Source organism: Ostrinia nubilalis, chromosome 24 (assembly GCF_963855985.1).
Source record: "Ostrinia nubilalis chromosome 24, ilOstNubi1.1, whole genome shotgun sequence".
NCBI classification, from domain to species: Eukaryota; Metazoa; Arthropoda; class Insecta; order Lepidoptera; family Crambidae; genus Ostrinia; species Ostrinia nubilalis.
The window spans coordinates 366,542-382,820 of record NC_087111.1 but is presented as its reverse complement, the minus strand read 5'-3'; the positions used below and the strand labels follow the sequence as shown (position 1 = coordinate 382,820).

Below are 16,279 nucleotides of genomic sequence, written 5' to 3'. Positions count from 1 at the left end.
CTCAGCCATAGGACGCCCATTGCTGAACATAGGCCTCCCCCAATGTAAAAATAACATTGTTATACCAAAAACAAAGTCATCATCATTAAGCTGACAGCATAAAATCAAAAACCACAGGTTTCTCATAAATACACCACCTGACCCGTAGGCGCGCGCGCACGTAAATCATGCGAGAAAGTGCCGCAAACCTGTTCATCCCTCACGCGCTTTCTTTGAACCCCGTAACCTTATAATCATACCAATAAGAAACTTAATCGCCTGGCCACATATGCTTTATAATATTCATACCAGTCCGCGTATTAAACGCGATAAGATTGGGAATCGCTCGTTAAAATTTTATGTCATCAAACTAACTAATATTATAAAGAGAAAAGATGAGTATTTTTGTATGTTTGTATTGAATAGGCTCCAAAACTACTGGAACGAATTGGCAAATCCTTTCACCATCATAATTCTAATTATTTTCTGGAAACATAGACAATTTCAAGGCCTTTTCAAGGCGAGAGTGAATAGACACTTACAGGGCAGATAATATATGTATGTACCATCCTAGACTGCATCTCACTTAACACCAGGTGCGATTGCGGTCAAACCTGCCATGTTAATCATAAAAAAACTATTTATAATTTTAAAATTCGTTGTTAAATACTTTTATCTACTAATGCAAAGCCGGGGCTGGCCGCTAGTTTCCAATAAAGATCATAATTCATTAAAATCGACAAATTTAATCATGCACATAGATAGCTTTTAATTTTAGCGCGATAAAAGCTGTTTTGCATTAGTTCAGTATAATCATAGTGGTTTCATAGAATATGGGAAGGAAGTAGGTTTCCTTATATTATTATCATGTTTTCTGATCGTAAATCTTTCTAAGATGAATAAACATGGCTGCTATATTTCTTACTCTATTTAAAAAACACATAAAATGCCGTAAGATACCATGGGAGCGTCTATACATATAACTTAATTGCCTATAAAACAGGAGGCAAACTAAATGCCAATTTATTTCAGCTAAGCAGAAATGAGTCACATAAAGTATTATTTTATAGTTATAAAAAACTTTTCTTAAATAACTGAGCACCGCGACTTCGTACGCGTAAAAATAGTTTGAATAATATTTCCCGTTTTCGCAACACTTTTCTTTACTGCTCCGCCACTATTGGCTGTAGGGTGATGTAAAATCGCCTAAAGCCTTCCTCGATAAATGGGCTATCCAACACAAGTCTTCAGCTTTATAATATTAGCAAATTATTGATTATTATATAGCTTCAATCACAGTTTATTTCAATAATTAATGTATGTACAATTGTACAATTAACCGTCTGAAATGTTGACAACTGTTGATTAAGATTTTTAATATTTTAAAGCGCCGCGCCGCTGCAGTGCTTTGTGATGAGTCTACCACAGCCTTCCTGCACTATAGCAACATGTCATTAAGTTGATATTTATAGGACGTCAGAGCGGCCTTCGCAGTTTTCACTCAGGATCGTTAGCGATAAAACGCGCCAGGAATTCACACTTGCACGACAACTTGCAACCATGTCAATGGCATTCAATCGGGGTAATAACAAACGCGCCCTCTAGCGAGATTAATATTAGTATCAATCGATCCAATTTTAACTTTATGTAGCCGTAGATTGTGTTTTAAATTAATCAGAAATTGATTGAAAATTGTTACAACTGTGGATGTATGATTTATTATCGGACTCTTTGAAACACTTTTCCATTTAAAGAAAATAAATTAATAATATTCCTCTTTTCGATATAGCTCCCCTACTCGTATTTACTTAATTATAAATGGTAGGTATAATACTTTTGACATAGTGTTTCGTTTTTACACTTATCCCTAACAGGATCCAAATAACCACCACAGCCGGGCTAGGACGCGCGCCGTGATAAAATCTTATCGACGAATTTAGACGACAAACGTATGAGTTTATCGCGTAATATCGAAAAAAGACGCGATAAAACCTTATCGCGGCGCGCATCCTACCTAGGCCTGTCACGTTTCAGTTTTGCTTTGTGCTTTGAAATTATATGACAATCTTGAAAAGAAAGTTGTTGCATTCGATTGGAAGGAAGGATCAAATGGTCTACTTTTAATACAGGGTGTTCATTTCGCATGACTAAGGTATTTGGAGCGATTAATAAATATTAATTAAAGCACTTTCTTTTAAACATATCAAGTTTATTCTAAACTATTAGCTAAACACATCATGATCTACTTAGATAAAGGTAAAATTAGCAAACGAAACTCACGTGTGGGACGTATAAATGTGCTCTTTAAGAGCCTACTTATAAAAAATAAATGAAAACAATTTCATTTTACTGGAATTTAAATAGACAGCTAAGCTTTAAATATCAGCCCAATAAATCACTGTAGCTTCATGATTTTCAAAAGAAGAGAAGAAATAAGTAATTAAGTTGTAAGCTCGCTCCCCCTTTCGGCCTGATCACTTTCCAAGACTCCAAAATGCAAACCAAGAGCTTCTCTGTTCTGACATTGAAGTCGTTTAAGATGAAAGACACCCTGTATGCATACAACATGGTCATAATAACCCAGTGGTAAGTGGAACAATGGTGTCGGATGCCGGCGAGCAGATCATGTGGCGGCGTTTTCTACCGCATATGCGCGCACGCATGTTTGTTCTGCGCAACCCACTTCAAGGTGCATAGAAAATGCGCTTAAAGGACATGCCGAGATGCAAAAGGGTAGGGGACAAACTAGTCAATTGACGTACTTTTTAAGAGCTGTCAAATTCGACTCCACCATAGATTGTGTATGAACCATGATGTCATCAAGCGGCGAACCCAATGAGTTTTCGCATATGAAAGATCCGCTAGATGACGGGACGTGGATGTGGGGTCTGACTGCTGCGTGATTGGTGGATTTTGACATATCTGTCAATGTCATGTCAAAATAACCAATCATGCAGCATTTGGACCTCGCGTCCACGTATTGCCATCTGGCGGACTTTTCATACGCGAAAACCCTCATTGACTGAAAATGTATTGATTACAAAGCTACTAAAAAAATACTGGCGAATGAAAACTACACATTAAAATTATACATTCTTATACAGAAGTGAAAGAAGACCACGTTAGTTGGAGATAATTTCATAACTACGTTATTTAGCATTAACATGTCGAGATATACATAATTTAAACCCAATTTATAGTATTACTCACTCATGTCACATTTATTTATAAAATTCTTCTAAATGTCAAGAAAAAAATATTATCAGTCACGAGTTTCTCATGTAATTTATTGCATATTTTCGTCTAGTGGTTTATTTTTAGCAATTTATTGTTAATTTATTAAATTATTTCAGTTTAATTACCCCAGCATTAATATTTTAATCGTGCGGACGATCTATGAAATCAATCACTACATGTCTTAATTCAGCCATTTTTTTTTTAAACTATTAAGTTGTTGAAATGGTACTATTTCCAATAGATGTATCTACTCGATTACCAAACGATAGGCTCTCCACATTGCAAATCAATATAAACTGAACACCTGAACTGAACTTCGTATTAAAAACAGACTATCGGCAACTGTGCAACTACAAATACTGAAGTTCTTTGGTCACGTCTACTCTAGAAATGAGAACTCGATGGAGAGACTGGTGGTTCAGAGCCAGGTTGAAGGCAAGAGAGCACGCGGTCGATCGCCAACCCGCTGGATAGACGCCATCACAAAGGCCACTGAGTCCACCATGGTCCAGTGTACTCGCGACGCCTCTAACCGTCAGAAATGGAAGCACATCGCCAGAAGAACTACCCTCGCAGATGAAATTACCCCAATCTGACAAGAGTGCCCGATTAAGAAGATAAACTGAACTTCAGCTATAACCCATAGGTAAGGGGGCGTCCATTAATTACGTAAGACATTTAGGGGTGGGGAGGGGTTCAAGAAAAACCTCACCAAATCTCACGTAGGGGAGAGAGGGGGTCTCGACAAATATCACGTAATTTTTTTCAGGAAGAAAAAGGGTCAAATTGCGAGAAAACTGGGTTATTTTATATTAAAAAAATAAATATATTTTATGATGATAATGATAAATTATTTAATTTTTTTATTGTATACCGTCTAAACAATAAGTAAATTAGAAGAAACGTTTTTTTTATGTTACATCCTTTTACATTGAAAATATGTATTTTATAAAATCTCACGTGAGATTGTGGGAAGGGGGAGGTGGTCTGGAAAAATCCCACCAAATCTCACCAAGGAGGGCGGGAGGGTTGAAAAATTGTCAAAATTGTCTCACGTAATTAATGGACGCCCCCTAAATAGGCAAGCAAAACAACATAGGTAGGTAAATCAAATTAGCTCAACTCAATAGACAACAAAGTCAGTCAGTAATCAATATCTCGCGATGCAAATTAATGTTTTCCTGCATGCTCTCGTGCGCGCCTCGCTCTACATCACCCGTCTCTGGTGACCAAGGACTTGGTGCAGGCATTCCTCTAGACCATTGGTTCTCAAAGTGGGGGGAAGACTTTTAAAGGGGGGCGCGGGCCATCTGTGTATTTAAGTACAAAAAAACTACGACCACTGAGAGAATGCATTCCAGACTGCTCGATACGACCATTAAATAATCTTGACTGGAGGAGGAGGGGGGGCGGAATTTTTGTAGGGTCGAAAGGGGGCGCGTCTCAAATAAGTTTGGGAACCAAGGCTCTAGATGACAAGGCACAATCAAAAGCTATGTAGTAATGCAATTGTAAATGGTAATATTGGGTGATCCTCGTCTACTAAGTCTATCATGCTGCTGTAAGTCTTTTGTGACCAGCAGACTTTTAGTGATGCATGCAAATGAAGGTTTTCCTGCATGCTCTCGTGTGCGCCTCGCTCTACATCGCCCGTCTCTGGTGACCAAGGACTTGTATGCATTCCTCTCGGTGATAAGGCACAGTCAAAAGTTATAGTAATGCCTTTTTAAACGTAATTCAATTACGAATATTGGTCATTTGCTAAGGGGATTATTCCTGCAACTGCAAGTCTTGTGTAGCTAGAAAATATAAAAACACAGAAAAGTTATGTGCATTTTTGAAATTTCGTGGCCTTCGTCTACCGTCTTATGCAAGAAAGTGTAAAAAAAATTGTAAATTATAAATCGTAGCAGCATTTATACCTCAATAGCAACTGATCAAATTTTAATTGCAGCTGCTGTTGATTGGAAATTTTAATTAAGTTTTTTAGAATCACACTATCCTTTGGGCGGGGCACATAGCTCTTAGAGCTCATGGCCGCTAGGGCAAGAAAGTTCTTGAGTGGCGACCACGAGCCGAAAGACGTAGCGTGGGCAGGCCTCCCACTAGGTGGACCGATGATCTGGTGAGGGTCGCGGGAGGTGCCTGGATGCGAGCGGCGCAGGACCGGTCTTTGTGAAAATCCTTGGGGGAGGCCTTTGTCCAGCAGTGGACGTCTTTCGGCTAAAACGAACGAACGAAAGAACGAACTATCCTTTAAGGAAGTTGGTAGTCAGTTTAAGCTATTAGTGAAGTTTAATACTCGTATGACCAAAGTAGTACACTGCTTCATCATTTTACTGTGACGGCAATCTCTATAATATCAAGACAGTTGCACTCAATGCAGCCCTGGAAATGAGCTGGGGTGTGAAACGATCGCTTACGTCGATCGATTGTTGTGCATAATTATTGCTTTGTGATTACTCATCGAGAGAATCGAGAAGTATCGAGTCGCTGATAAGTAGCGCATGTAAACAATGTTTGGAACGAATCGATGTTTCTGAGAGATTTAACTGTTAGTTTAGATCTGTCTAACAAAGTAGTAATCATTGCTGTGTATTATATTACTAAACAGCGTTTAGAGATACATTTGCAATGCAACATATACATTATTACTCGTTGATGTGTTTTGTATTACACAACTAATTACTTAACTTGACTTCCTTTACATATTTTATTAGACCATAAATTTTGTACCATCAAAACCAACTTCATTATAAACGTTGCAATGTTAACGCAATTGAAATCGAGCCGAGCCTAGAATAGCACAAGAGTATTTACAATGTTCTTTGTTTTTAAACCTAAAAATGCATAAGTTTAAATCCCACCACCTCATTGCAATTTCCCTGCAATTCACTCACCTATTCAACAGCGTCTCGAGTAGATGAGCGGAATGCGGCAACGCTTCGACCAGCAAATCCGCTGGTAACTCCGTAGCCACCGTCTGCAGCACGCCAGGTCCAAGCCTCGCCAAGATGGCGGCCGCTTCCCTAAACTGTCTGCCTTCTGCTAAAAGAAGCACGCGCCGCAGAGCGAGACGAGGCGACGTGTAGGTGTTCTTCTCCCGCTCTCTCTCGCGGCGGATCCGCTCTCGGCTCTCGTTCATCTTGGTGTGGCGCTAGCCCATCGTATTTGGGGTAGGGACTTTACAGCGTCTGTGGAGGAGAGGATAGAATAAGATATAACGAACTTGTAAAGATAGAGTCACATCTTTTGCCTATGTGTATCGCTGACAGGCTCTTCTAAAGCCTGGTCCGTGAGCACGTAGAATCCCGTCCAATGACCCCAAGCTACCCATCCTTATCGCTCGCGCGTAATTATATTGCTGTCGCGACTGTGCGACGCGCGCCCGCAGTGAGTGTGCGAGCGCGACAGCAACATAATTACGTGCGAGCGACAAGGATGGGCAGCTTGGAGTCATTGGACGGGATTCTACGTGCTCACGGACCAGGCTTTATCACCTCTCTATCACCTGTCATCCGCTTTGCAACGGAGGGAAGTCGAACCTTAACTTCGAACTCCTCCTATGTTCTTCAGATTAATTTCGTTGCGGGTCCAATGACAGTTTAACTTTCCCCGGGAAAAACTTGACGTTCACTGGTTGGGTTTTTATTGACGGTTAACCTGTAGTTCCTGGCTACACAGGAGTTGCAGCGGTGGGAAAGAGAGGTGGGAATAGTCCCGTAAGCTCTATCGAAAATATGTGACAGATCTATACACCAAAACTAGCAACTTTTGCCCAAATAATTATTGATGTAATTCCGTGGCAATTATAAGTAGTTATTAAAGTTCTTTAATTACAACGATTGTACAACGGCCGTTGGGGCAGAAAAGTTCTCGAGTGGCGACCGCGGGCTGGAAGTCGTAGCGTGGTGAACGTCAGAATGGCGGGTGTATGATCACATAAATGAATAAAATGAATATGATTAATTAATACCTGAGGTGTACCTTGGTGTACCTTTAGTTATTTATTTTGTACTTCCCTAAGACGGGAACAATTACGATTACAAAATGAGCCGCCAACCTGATATCAGGTTGGCGGGTGTATGCTGAAATTGGACGAAACAGGTAAGTTATGGTATTCTAATATTTATCATTATTTAGTACCTGAGATGTACCTCACAAATATATTAATACGAACCGAATGCGACGAATAATTAACGAGAAAATCGATACGAAAAATTTGATATCCACCATTTTCTTGATGGCCACCATTTTTTATAAGATGTTAGAAAGTTGATACCGACACAGATAATACATACCGTAGAATTTTTAAAGTCTGTTTTTATGACACGCACACTTGTAAATTTGCCAATACCATTAATTTGCTACTATACTCTGATTTTTAATTCGACGGAATTTTGACATTTCAGAAGTGTTGTCAACATTAAAACATTCCCACTAAGAATGGAGAGTATTTTCACAAATTAAAAAATAATCCTTTCTTGAATTTAAGGTTCCACTTGAAAAACTGTTCAGGCACACATGCTTTCAATGAGCACGGTACGATTGCGCGGGACCTATTTAAATCTGCCGCCAACTCCGTCCCGCCAAAACTTACACGGCGAGCGCGCGCGACTACAGCAGCGCCGCGCTCCACGACGGCAAACGAACGAAAACTACGCAACGCGCTCTCTCGCGTTTGGGCCGGCATCGCGAGTGCCACGTTTATTGTGTGCTCCAACGGAAATGTGAAATTTGGTGACTTTTTGGAAATGTTTTGTGTGTGAGGCCTCCACCGTACTTTGCTTGAAGTTAGTGACTCAAGTGAACCACCGAAGACACCGGGCGAAGCCCTAACTACCGGCCGGCGGCGTCCTACAGAGTACCTACCAGCAGCGCGGCGGCAGACAAGGTACCTGTTCGATTGTTTCTGTGTTTTGTTGATTGTGTTGTGCCTGGACGACACTGGGGAACTCATATTCGGATAAGCTATCGAAGTAGTTAACAAAAACTAAGGCTTAAAAATGTACAGATCCTTTCAAAATGGTCATTTGAATTTTTATTATCATATTTTTGAAGTTAAAAAAAAAATTGGGAAATTATTTTTCTATTACTGGACTCCCTGGCCAATAATCCATGGGTTACAAACCTTTTTTATGAAAATCCTTTTGTTAATAAAATTTAGCTTCATAAAATAGTCAATTTAACAAGATGCCAATTTTATAATCCAAGTTGATTAAGATGACGATAATGATGACTGATGATTAATACATTTTCGTTTATGTTAATATGTCGTTTTTCTGTGTTAAAAACACGTTTAGTCTCTAAAATGTACATAATAATTAGTGAACATTGAATTCACAAAACAAACAATAGTTCATTCTTAAAAGTTGTACTTGATGAAATTTCATTTCATATTATTTATTACTAGCTGACCCGGCGAACTTTGTTCCGCCTTAATGGCAATAAATAAGCAGACTTTTTTTTAATTTCGAACGGGATAAAAAGTATCCTATGTCCTTCTCCTGGCTCTAAACTACCTCCCTGACAATTTTCAGCTAAATCGGTTCAGCCGTTCTTGAGTTATAAGTGGAGTAACTAACACGACTTTCTTTTATATATTAGATATTAGATAGATTAATTCAAAGCAAAAAAGGCTTATTACATCTGAATTGTCAAAAAATGACAGCTGTCAGAATTCCGTCGAATTAAAAATCGGACTTTAGACGAAAAGAAGAAGAGAATAAAATTAGAAGAAGAAGACGATGTCCCGATTATTAGTTCCCATTGTTGCCACGTTGGACAACCTTATTTATGACATTTACAGGAGGGCGCTGCTATCAATACTTTTTGATTTTAGCATATTAATGGTATTGGCAAATTCACAAGTGTGCGTGTCATAAAAAACAGACTTTAAAAATACTACGGTATGTATTATCTGTGTCAGTATCAACTTTCTAACTTCTTATAAAAAATGGTGGCCATCAAGAAAATGGTGGATATCAAATTTTTTGTATCGATTTTCTCGTTAATTATTCGTCGCATTTGGTTCGTATTAATATATTTGTGAGGTACATCTCAGGTACTAAATAATGATAAATATTAGAATACCATAACTTACCTGTTTCGTCCAATTTCAGCATACACCCGCCAACCTGATATCAGGTTGGCGGCTCATTTTGTAATCGTAATTGTTCCCGTCTTAGGGAAGTACAAAATAAATAACTAAAGGTACACCAAGGTACACCTCAGGTATTAATTAATCATATTTATTTTATTCATTTCTGTGATCATACACCCGCCATTCTGACGTTCACGTAGCGTGGGCAGGCCTCCTACTAGGTGGACCGACGATCTCGTAAAGGTCGCGGGAAGAGCCTAGATGCGGGCAGCGCAGGACCGTGCATTGTGGAAAACCTTGGAGGAGGCCTTTGTCCAGCAGTGGACGTCATTTGGCTGAAACGGACGAACGAACGAACGAAAGTTCTTTACGGATTAAATTTTAAACAACCGTAACATAATTTAAAAACTTTGAAGTATCGACTGCCTCAGGTGGAGATCACACCCACGACCTTTCAAATCAAATCAAATTATTTATTCAGTACTTAGGCATTGTACAAGGCACTTGTACACATCTCAAATATAGCTTTCGCTTTCCGAGCGACAACTCTAAGTTATGCAAGCTTTGGTTTTTTTTTTCAATTTTAGTAAACTGCCATTAATCTTCTATAATATAAAAATGAATCGCAAAATGTGTTGGTAAGCGCATAACTCAACAATGCCTGGACCATTTTTACCAATTCTTTTTTTTATGTTCGTTTTTCTCACGCGGGCGAAGCCGCTGGCGGAAAGCTAGTACCGAATACAATTAGGTTGGAAGTTATTGGTAAAATAATCAATACAGTTCCCTCGAAATTAATTAACAAAAAATTTGACCACAAAGTACAGTTCGTTAGCTATTTTTACCAGCTTCAATTGTTTGAGTCTACATCAGTACAGTTTAGATTGGCGGCCGTGACTCAGTGTCACCGCGGTTCAAGAACCTTTGCTAATGACCGCGGACAGGTGGTAGGTATTGTGCTTTGGTGCAAGGCAAGAGAGAGTCGGCATAGTCCAAACTCTGCAGTATTTTAGATGATTGCACAATATTAAGGCTGAGTTGCACCACCTAACTTTAACCGTAACTATAAAAGCCGGTGCTTTTTGTATGGAGTTTGACAAATCTTTGACGTTTTGAAGTAAAAGTAAGATGGAGTAACCCGGCCTAAATGTGGAACTTTTTTATTTGAATCATACCTACCTGATGGAAAGTGATGATCAGGCCGAAGGTGGCAGCATAAATATATTTATTAGTTTATAAAATTTCTCTTGATCTTGTTCCTGATATGTTCATCATCATCATCATCTCTCTAATTTAACAGATAGAGGATTTGGTCTTCACTACCCATGCTGTCCAGACGGGTTATGGAGGCTAAGCAATTTAACAAAGTTAAATTTTTGAGGTGTTGGATCGATATTCCAACATGCTTGTCAAAAATTTCCCATAAGGAAAAACTACTACTTTTGTGAAGCCTCAATGTAACCTTGTTGGTGTTCAAATAAATAAATAAGGAAAAACTAAAACTGAGTTACACCACCTTACTTGAACTGTAACTATAACTATAAAGATAACCGGTGTTTTTGTATGGAGTATGACAGATTTTTGACGTTGGTTAAAGTTGAAGTAAGATGGTGCGACCCAGCTTAATTATGTTTTCCAGTCAGGGTTGAAATCAAATGATTTAGAGAAACCCGTGAGCCGAAGGAATAACATTTTTAACAATCCGCTCTTCGCTCGCAACTCAAACCGCCCGGTAATCACTAAACAGTAATAGTACTGTAATTATTGCAATGATGAATGAATCTCCGCAGGGCTGACTATTATGATTATGGGATGTAACCTTCGGAAAAATGATCGTTGTTCTTTTGTTTTCCCAGCACATTAAGAGCCATTTTACATTTTCGTGCGAATTTCTAAGATTTTGGAAGCATGAATTACTATCTTAAGCAACACCCAGAGATTATTTAATAACTGCGAAAGATAGGTCAATCCTTGTTGTTGACCATTAATGAAACGGATTTACTAAAACTCTTTTGCTTAATTCACAGTGCCCCATCTCCCACAACCATTTTACGAAAAAATTGCCGCAGACTCATTTTCAAAGTCCTGTATCTATTATTTATGCTCATATAATAAGCTTAAAAATATATAGTAATCATCGGAAATAAATTCTTGTAGTCCATTAATGAAATAGATTCTTGAATTTCATTACCATTATTGAGTAAAATCTAAAAATAATTTGGCAAATTTGAAGATTAACGTCACATTTTGATCGTGGTTTTTGGTTTAAAAACACAGCATAAACTGCAATAAAAGTATCCCAAAATAAAGAATATTCATTGTAGAATTAATTTCTACAGTTATTGTTTAAATATTAGTAACCACTTTGTCAAAATATTGATGTGAATATCAGTATAAATTACAATGCGCAAGCCTACATCGATTAGTATGGCGCGAGCGCCCGTCAAGGCAGGACCTGTGTCATTTTTCCCGCCGTGACGTTTACGTGCGTTCGTGTCGTAAAGCGGTGATTTGTACGGCGACCAAATACATTTGATACTATGCCGAGAGGCTGTTTCGAGTCGGCCGGCCGAGCAGAAATTGAAATGATGAATTTTAATTTCTTTGACGGATCTGGGTGTAACTATGTATAATATGTAGGTACCATGTATTTAATTTAATTAATAAATTATAAAAAAGTATATCCATTATGATAGCACCCTTAACACAAGCATATTGGTTGCCTACTTTTGGACTAGATGGCGCTGTGAAATTGTCCAAAGATTTGTTTATTTATTTATCCGCTTTGAGTTTTGTTTCGTGAAGAAGAAAAAGAAGCGTTTTGTTTTGTTGTTAAATCTATACTAATAAAAGAGGAAAGATTTAATTGTTAGTTTGTTTGTTTGGAGGCAATAGGCTCCGAAAAAAATTTCTTTCACGATTTAGAATCCTAATTTTTTTCTATGTAGGCTATAAAATATTTTCAAAAACTTTAGTCCAAAATCTTTGATAAAATTCGACGTTTAATAAATAAATTAGATAACATGTTAATACTTTTTTCTTCAGTACGATTTTAGTACTTGTTTTTCAGAAATTCTACGATTTAACTAAACTTCTAAAGTGTTTATATTTTATGCATAATTTATTAACTTCTAAAATATACATAATATCCTATTGATAGATGACGTGCTTCGTATTTTATTAAAATTATTACCTGACTAGGTTAAAAAGGTGTGGAATGTTATTTTGGAGATAACTTGGTTCCATAGAAATATAGAGAGATGCTAAGTAACGCGCTGAGTTCGAAACTCAGTGTCGTATTAGAAATTCACACACACAAAGAAATCAAATTATGTGCTCATTATCCATTGCGGTATCAGTATTCAACGTTCGAATAATCTTTAGTACTATGCAAGCAATATAAACTGTTTACATAATGACGTCGCTACTGTCATCATTGCTTTCACAAGCAATATGTTCCAAATTGTCCCTTGTCACATTTCCCTTTAGTTTCTGTGATCTGTGCTTGTTTCTAAGTTGATATCAATGAAATATTCCTTAGTACTTTTGATTTAAATTTTTTTTTTTTATTATGACACGTGTTTGAAAAATCAAGGTCAGATTACAATAAAATAACAAGTGAAAACGTAACATTGCATTGCAACTCGCAATTTCGCAATATTGATGAGGAGATTCCATTGGAAAGTCTGTATTCATTCCTAGGATTCCCCTAACACCATCAAATTCAAGAGAATTCAAGAGAGTGCAGTTTCCCATCTCATGCTTAGGGACCACGGTTTAAAATAGTGTGGTTGCATAGAGCCTGCAACGGGCAACCGCGTGCGCAGCTGCTCATACTAATTTTCGATACAAAAGCAAGTGTTGGCGCCCTCACGAGTTTTAGCGGAGTTCCATATGGTAGCGGGAGTAGACTTAATGGAAATCTATGCTTCTCCGACGACCAGTTGTATGTGGAATACTCCAGAGTATGCGCACACAATAGCCTGGTGATTTTAGCACCTGAAGGAAAAACAAAAAACATTGTTTACAAAGAAATCTGCGGCAGGTGTAGTGTTTTAATTTTGTTTTAGAAAGATCTCATAATTTTGTAAGTATTCAAATATTTAAACATAATGATGTGTAGATTTTATATCAAAAAATATTATTATAATCATTTAACAAAATTAATTTTCTTAGAATATTTTAATTCTATTAGAACCATTTTCCACTTCATCGCAGAAGAAGTCGCGGGAAAAAAGCTAGTATGAAATATGTAGTATTGCCCGCGGCTTCACCCGCTTGAAATTTAGTTTGTCAAAGATCGTCATAAATTATAGCCTATACATTGTTATTCTGGTCGACTCCAGGGATGGATGAGCGTCGCTGTCGCTGGCGACAGGGTCTTCTGGTTCAGGGTTCATGGCGTAGGTCTCAGCCAAAATGAAATCCACTCGTAGAAATTAATAAACTCAGTGTATTAACGAAAATAATTACACACAGCACTAGAGTCGTATCGGAACTGAGTGAACCAAAGGTCTTGCGATAGGAACGTCCGACCCGAGTGATAGTTGAACACAGACTGCCTAGTACTGCTGTACTGTACTGTAAAGTTTCATCAAAATCTGTTCAGTAGTTTTTGCGTGAAAGTGTAACAAACATCCAGACATCCACACAAACTTTCGTATTTATAATATTAGTAAGACTAGTAAAAAGTAAGATAGTAAGATGAATTATTTTAGTTATTTGTTTACTTATAATAATATTTATTTATTTATTTCTTAGCTCTGTCTGATAATGGATCTGGAGGAGATGCAATGGCCACCTCCGTAACAAAACAATAGAACCATATGGAGTTTGGGCTTGTGTGATTCGCCTTGACGAATATTTCGTATCCAGGGTCCGATGATGGAGCTGTAAGGGGGCAGATTTTTTTTTTCACTTTGTGACTGTCTTTATTTTGTACCTACTTAATATATTTTACATATTATACCTATTCGTGTTTCATTATTCGTATCCAGGGTCCGATGATGGAGCTGTAAGGGGGCAGATTTATTTTTCACTATGTGACTGTCTTTATTTTGTACTTAATATATATTTTACATATTATACCTATTCGTGTTTCATTATGAATCGAAATATAAAAGACTTAATAAACTTTAAATTAATTAATCAAGTTTGAATACCTCATTCTACCTTAAAATTAATAACTTAAATCAAGTCTTAATACGGTCACGGCTCAAGATTTTTTTGTCCATTTCAGCGTTCTTTTTACTCTTTTGACGTTGCGTTGACAGCTTTTACCTAAATTCGCGCGGAATATTTTTGTGAAATGGCTCTTAAACTTTGCCTTCATACTTTTATCTACTACGTATAGTAGAATTACTTACATCATCTACTTAATCACTATTTTCGCCTCTTACAAACTTAAAGGCATAAAAAACAAATGGGAAGATAACATTTTTTCTGTAATATAGATACCTATTAGTATTTAGATAAACCATCTGCTTCAGACCCAGAGATCCTGGGTTTGATCCCCAATGGGGGCAGATTTTTCTATTCGGTTTGATTGCCAGGTACAGTTTAGTCCACCTGACCAGCTACCACCATCTTACCAAAAGCTGGGTTGTACCATCTTACTTTAACTTTAACAAACGTCACAAATCTGTCAAACTCCATACAAAAAGCACTGGTTATCGTTATAGCTACGGTTAAAGTTAGGAGGTGCAACTCAGCTAAGTCGTTTACCTTAACAACAATGTTAACAGCATTGTCACAGCTTGATCATCCCTTTCCATGTATGTATATTACTAATCAGTTTATAATCAACTTTATCGTCTGAAAATTTAACTCTAGAGCTACGTTTTGAAAGCACTACTATTAATAATCTACGGAGGTGTGAACACGATGGTGACAACAATTTCTGCAAGTTGTGCTTCACCTAACTACTAACCCGAGCGAGCTGGTGTGACAAATCGTCCAATGTAAACCAGGCGTCGGCGCGAGCCGTCGTGATCGGGAGTTACACGCTGCGATTATTGGAGCAATCATACTTATACTTAAACTGCAAGTTAATGTTGAGGAATCATCATAAGATTTTACGCGTCAATTTTAAATACGCGCGTGAAAATGTATTATTTTTCTTGAAAACATCAAATTATACAGCCATTTATAGATGTTCTAATTTAACTTGACTAATATGAGCAATTTTCAAGGCAGTTAAACATAACTGATACGTTAATGTTTATTAAATATCGCTAGTTTTAAATTAATCATTATAAAGTTTTGACTAAAAAACTACGCTAGAGGCAGTAGTAACACTATTTCATTTCATTTCCCTACGTCTTCAATTTACGAAACTTCTTTGAATGTTACATTGTACCAAACTCGAAGATTCGAACCCACAACACCTGAAAGGCGATCGGTCACCGACGCGTGCGCATCTCACGGACTCTACATAACCATAGTCTGGTTAATCCCTCCCTTATATTTTTATAATTTACCTGTAATATTTTACTTCCAATCCCAAATTAATAACCACGAGTGGATATTTCAATAATTTGGTTATCGGAGCCTATCAATTTACTCAAATCGAACAAGTCGTTAACTTTTTAATCAAGTTGTTACTTTTAATTTCACGTCTAACACACAATTATCGAAATCGAAAAACACGAAAAAAATATGGAAAACCTTGGGGGAGGCCTTTGTCCAGCAGTGGACGTCATTTGGCTAAAACGAACAAAATATTGGATTATGGATGAGAAGAATCAGATCATAGATACAGCGCGGTCGCAGTGTCGCCCAAAATCGGAACACCGTTACGGTAGCCATTAACGGGACAGTGTACCTATAGTCATCTTCTGTGCGATTATGTTTCATTTTGAATAATCGCTGTACAGATTGTACAAAAAATGTGTATTTAAAAAATGCTGGCCTTTCACGTGCCAATATCGGTTTCAACTCAAGTTCAAAGGAAGAAATACC

At 37.6% G+C, this 16,279-nt stretch overlaps 1 protein-coding gene across 1 annotated transcript in view; it reads right to left on the bottom strand.

Annotated features, from left to right (window-relative positions):
• LOC135083710 (uncharacterized) overlaps positions 1–16,279 on the bottom strand; it is a 51,371-nt gene that overhangs the window by 32,025 nt on the left and 3,067 nt on the right. Inside the window, exon 2 of the mRNA XM_063978423.1 lies at positions 6,117–6,410. Within this exon, the coding sequence (XP_063834493.1) occupies positions 6,117–6,361 (245 nt within the window). The 5' untranslated portion in view covers positions 6,362–6,410. The remainder of the gene's footprint in view (positions 1–6,116; positions 6,411–16,279) is intronic.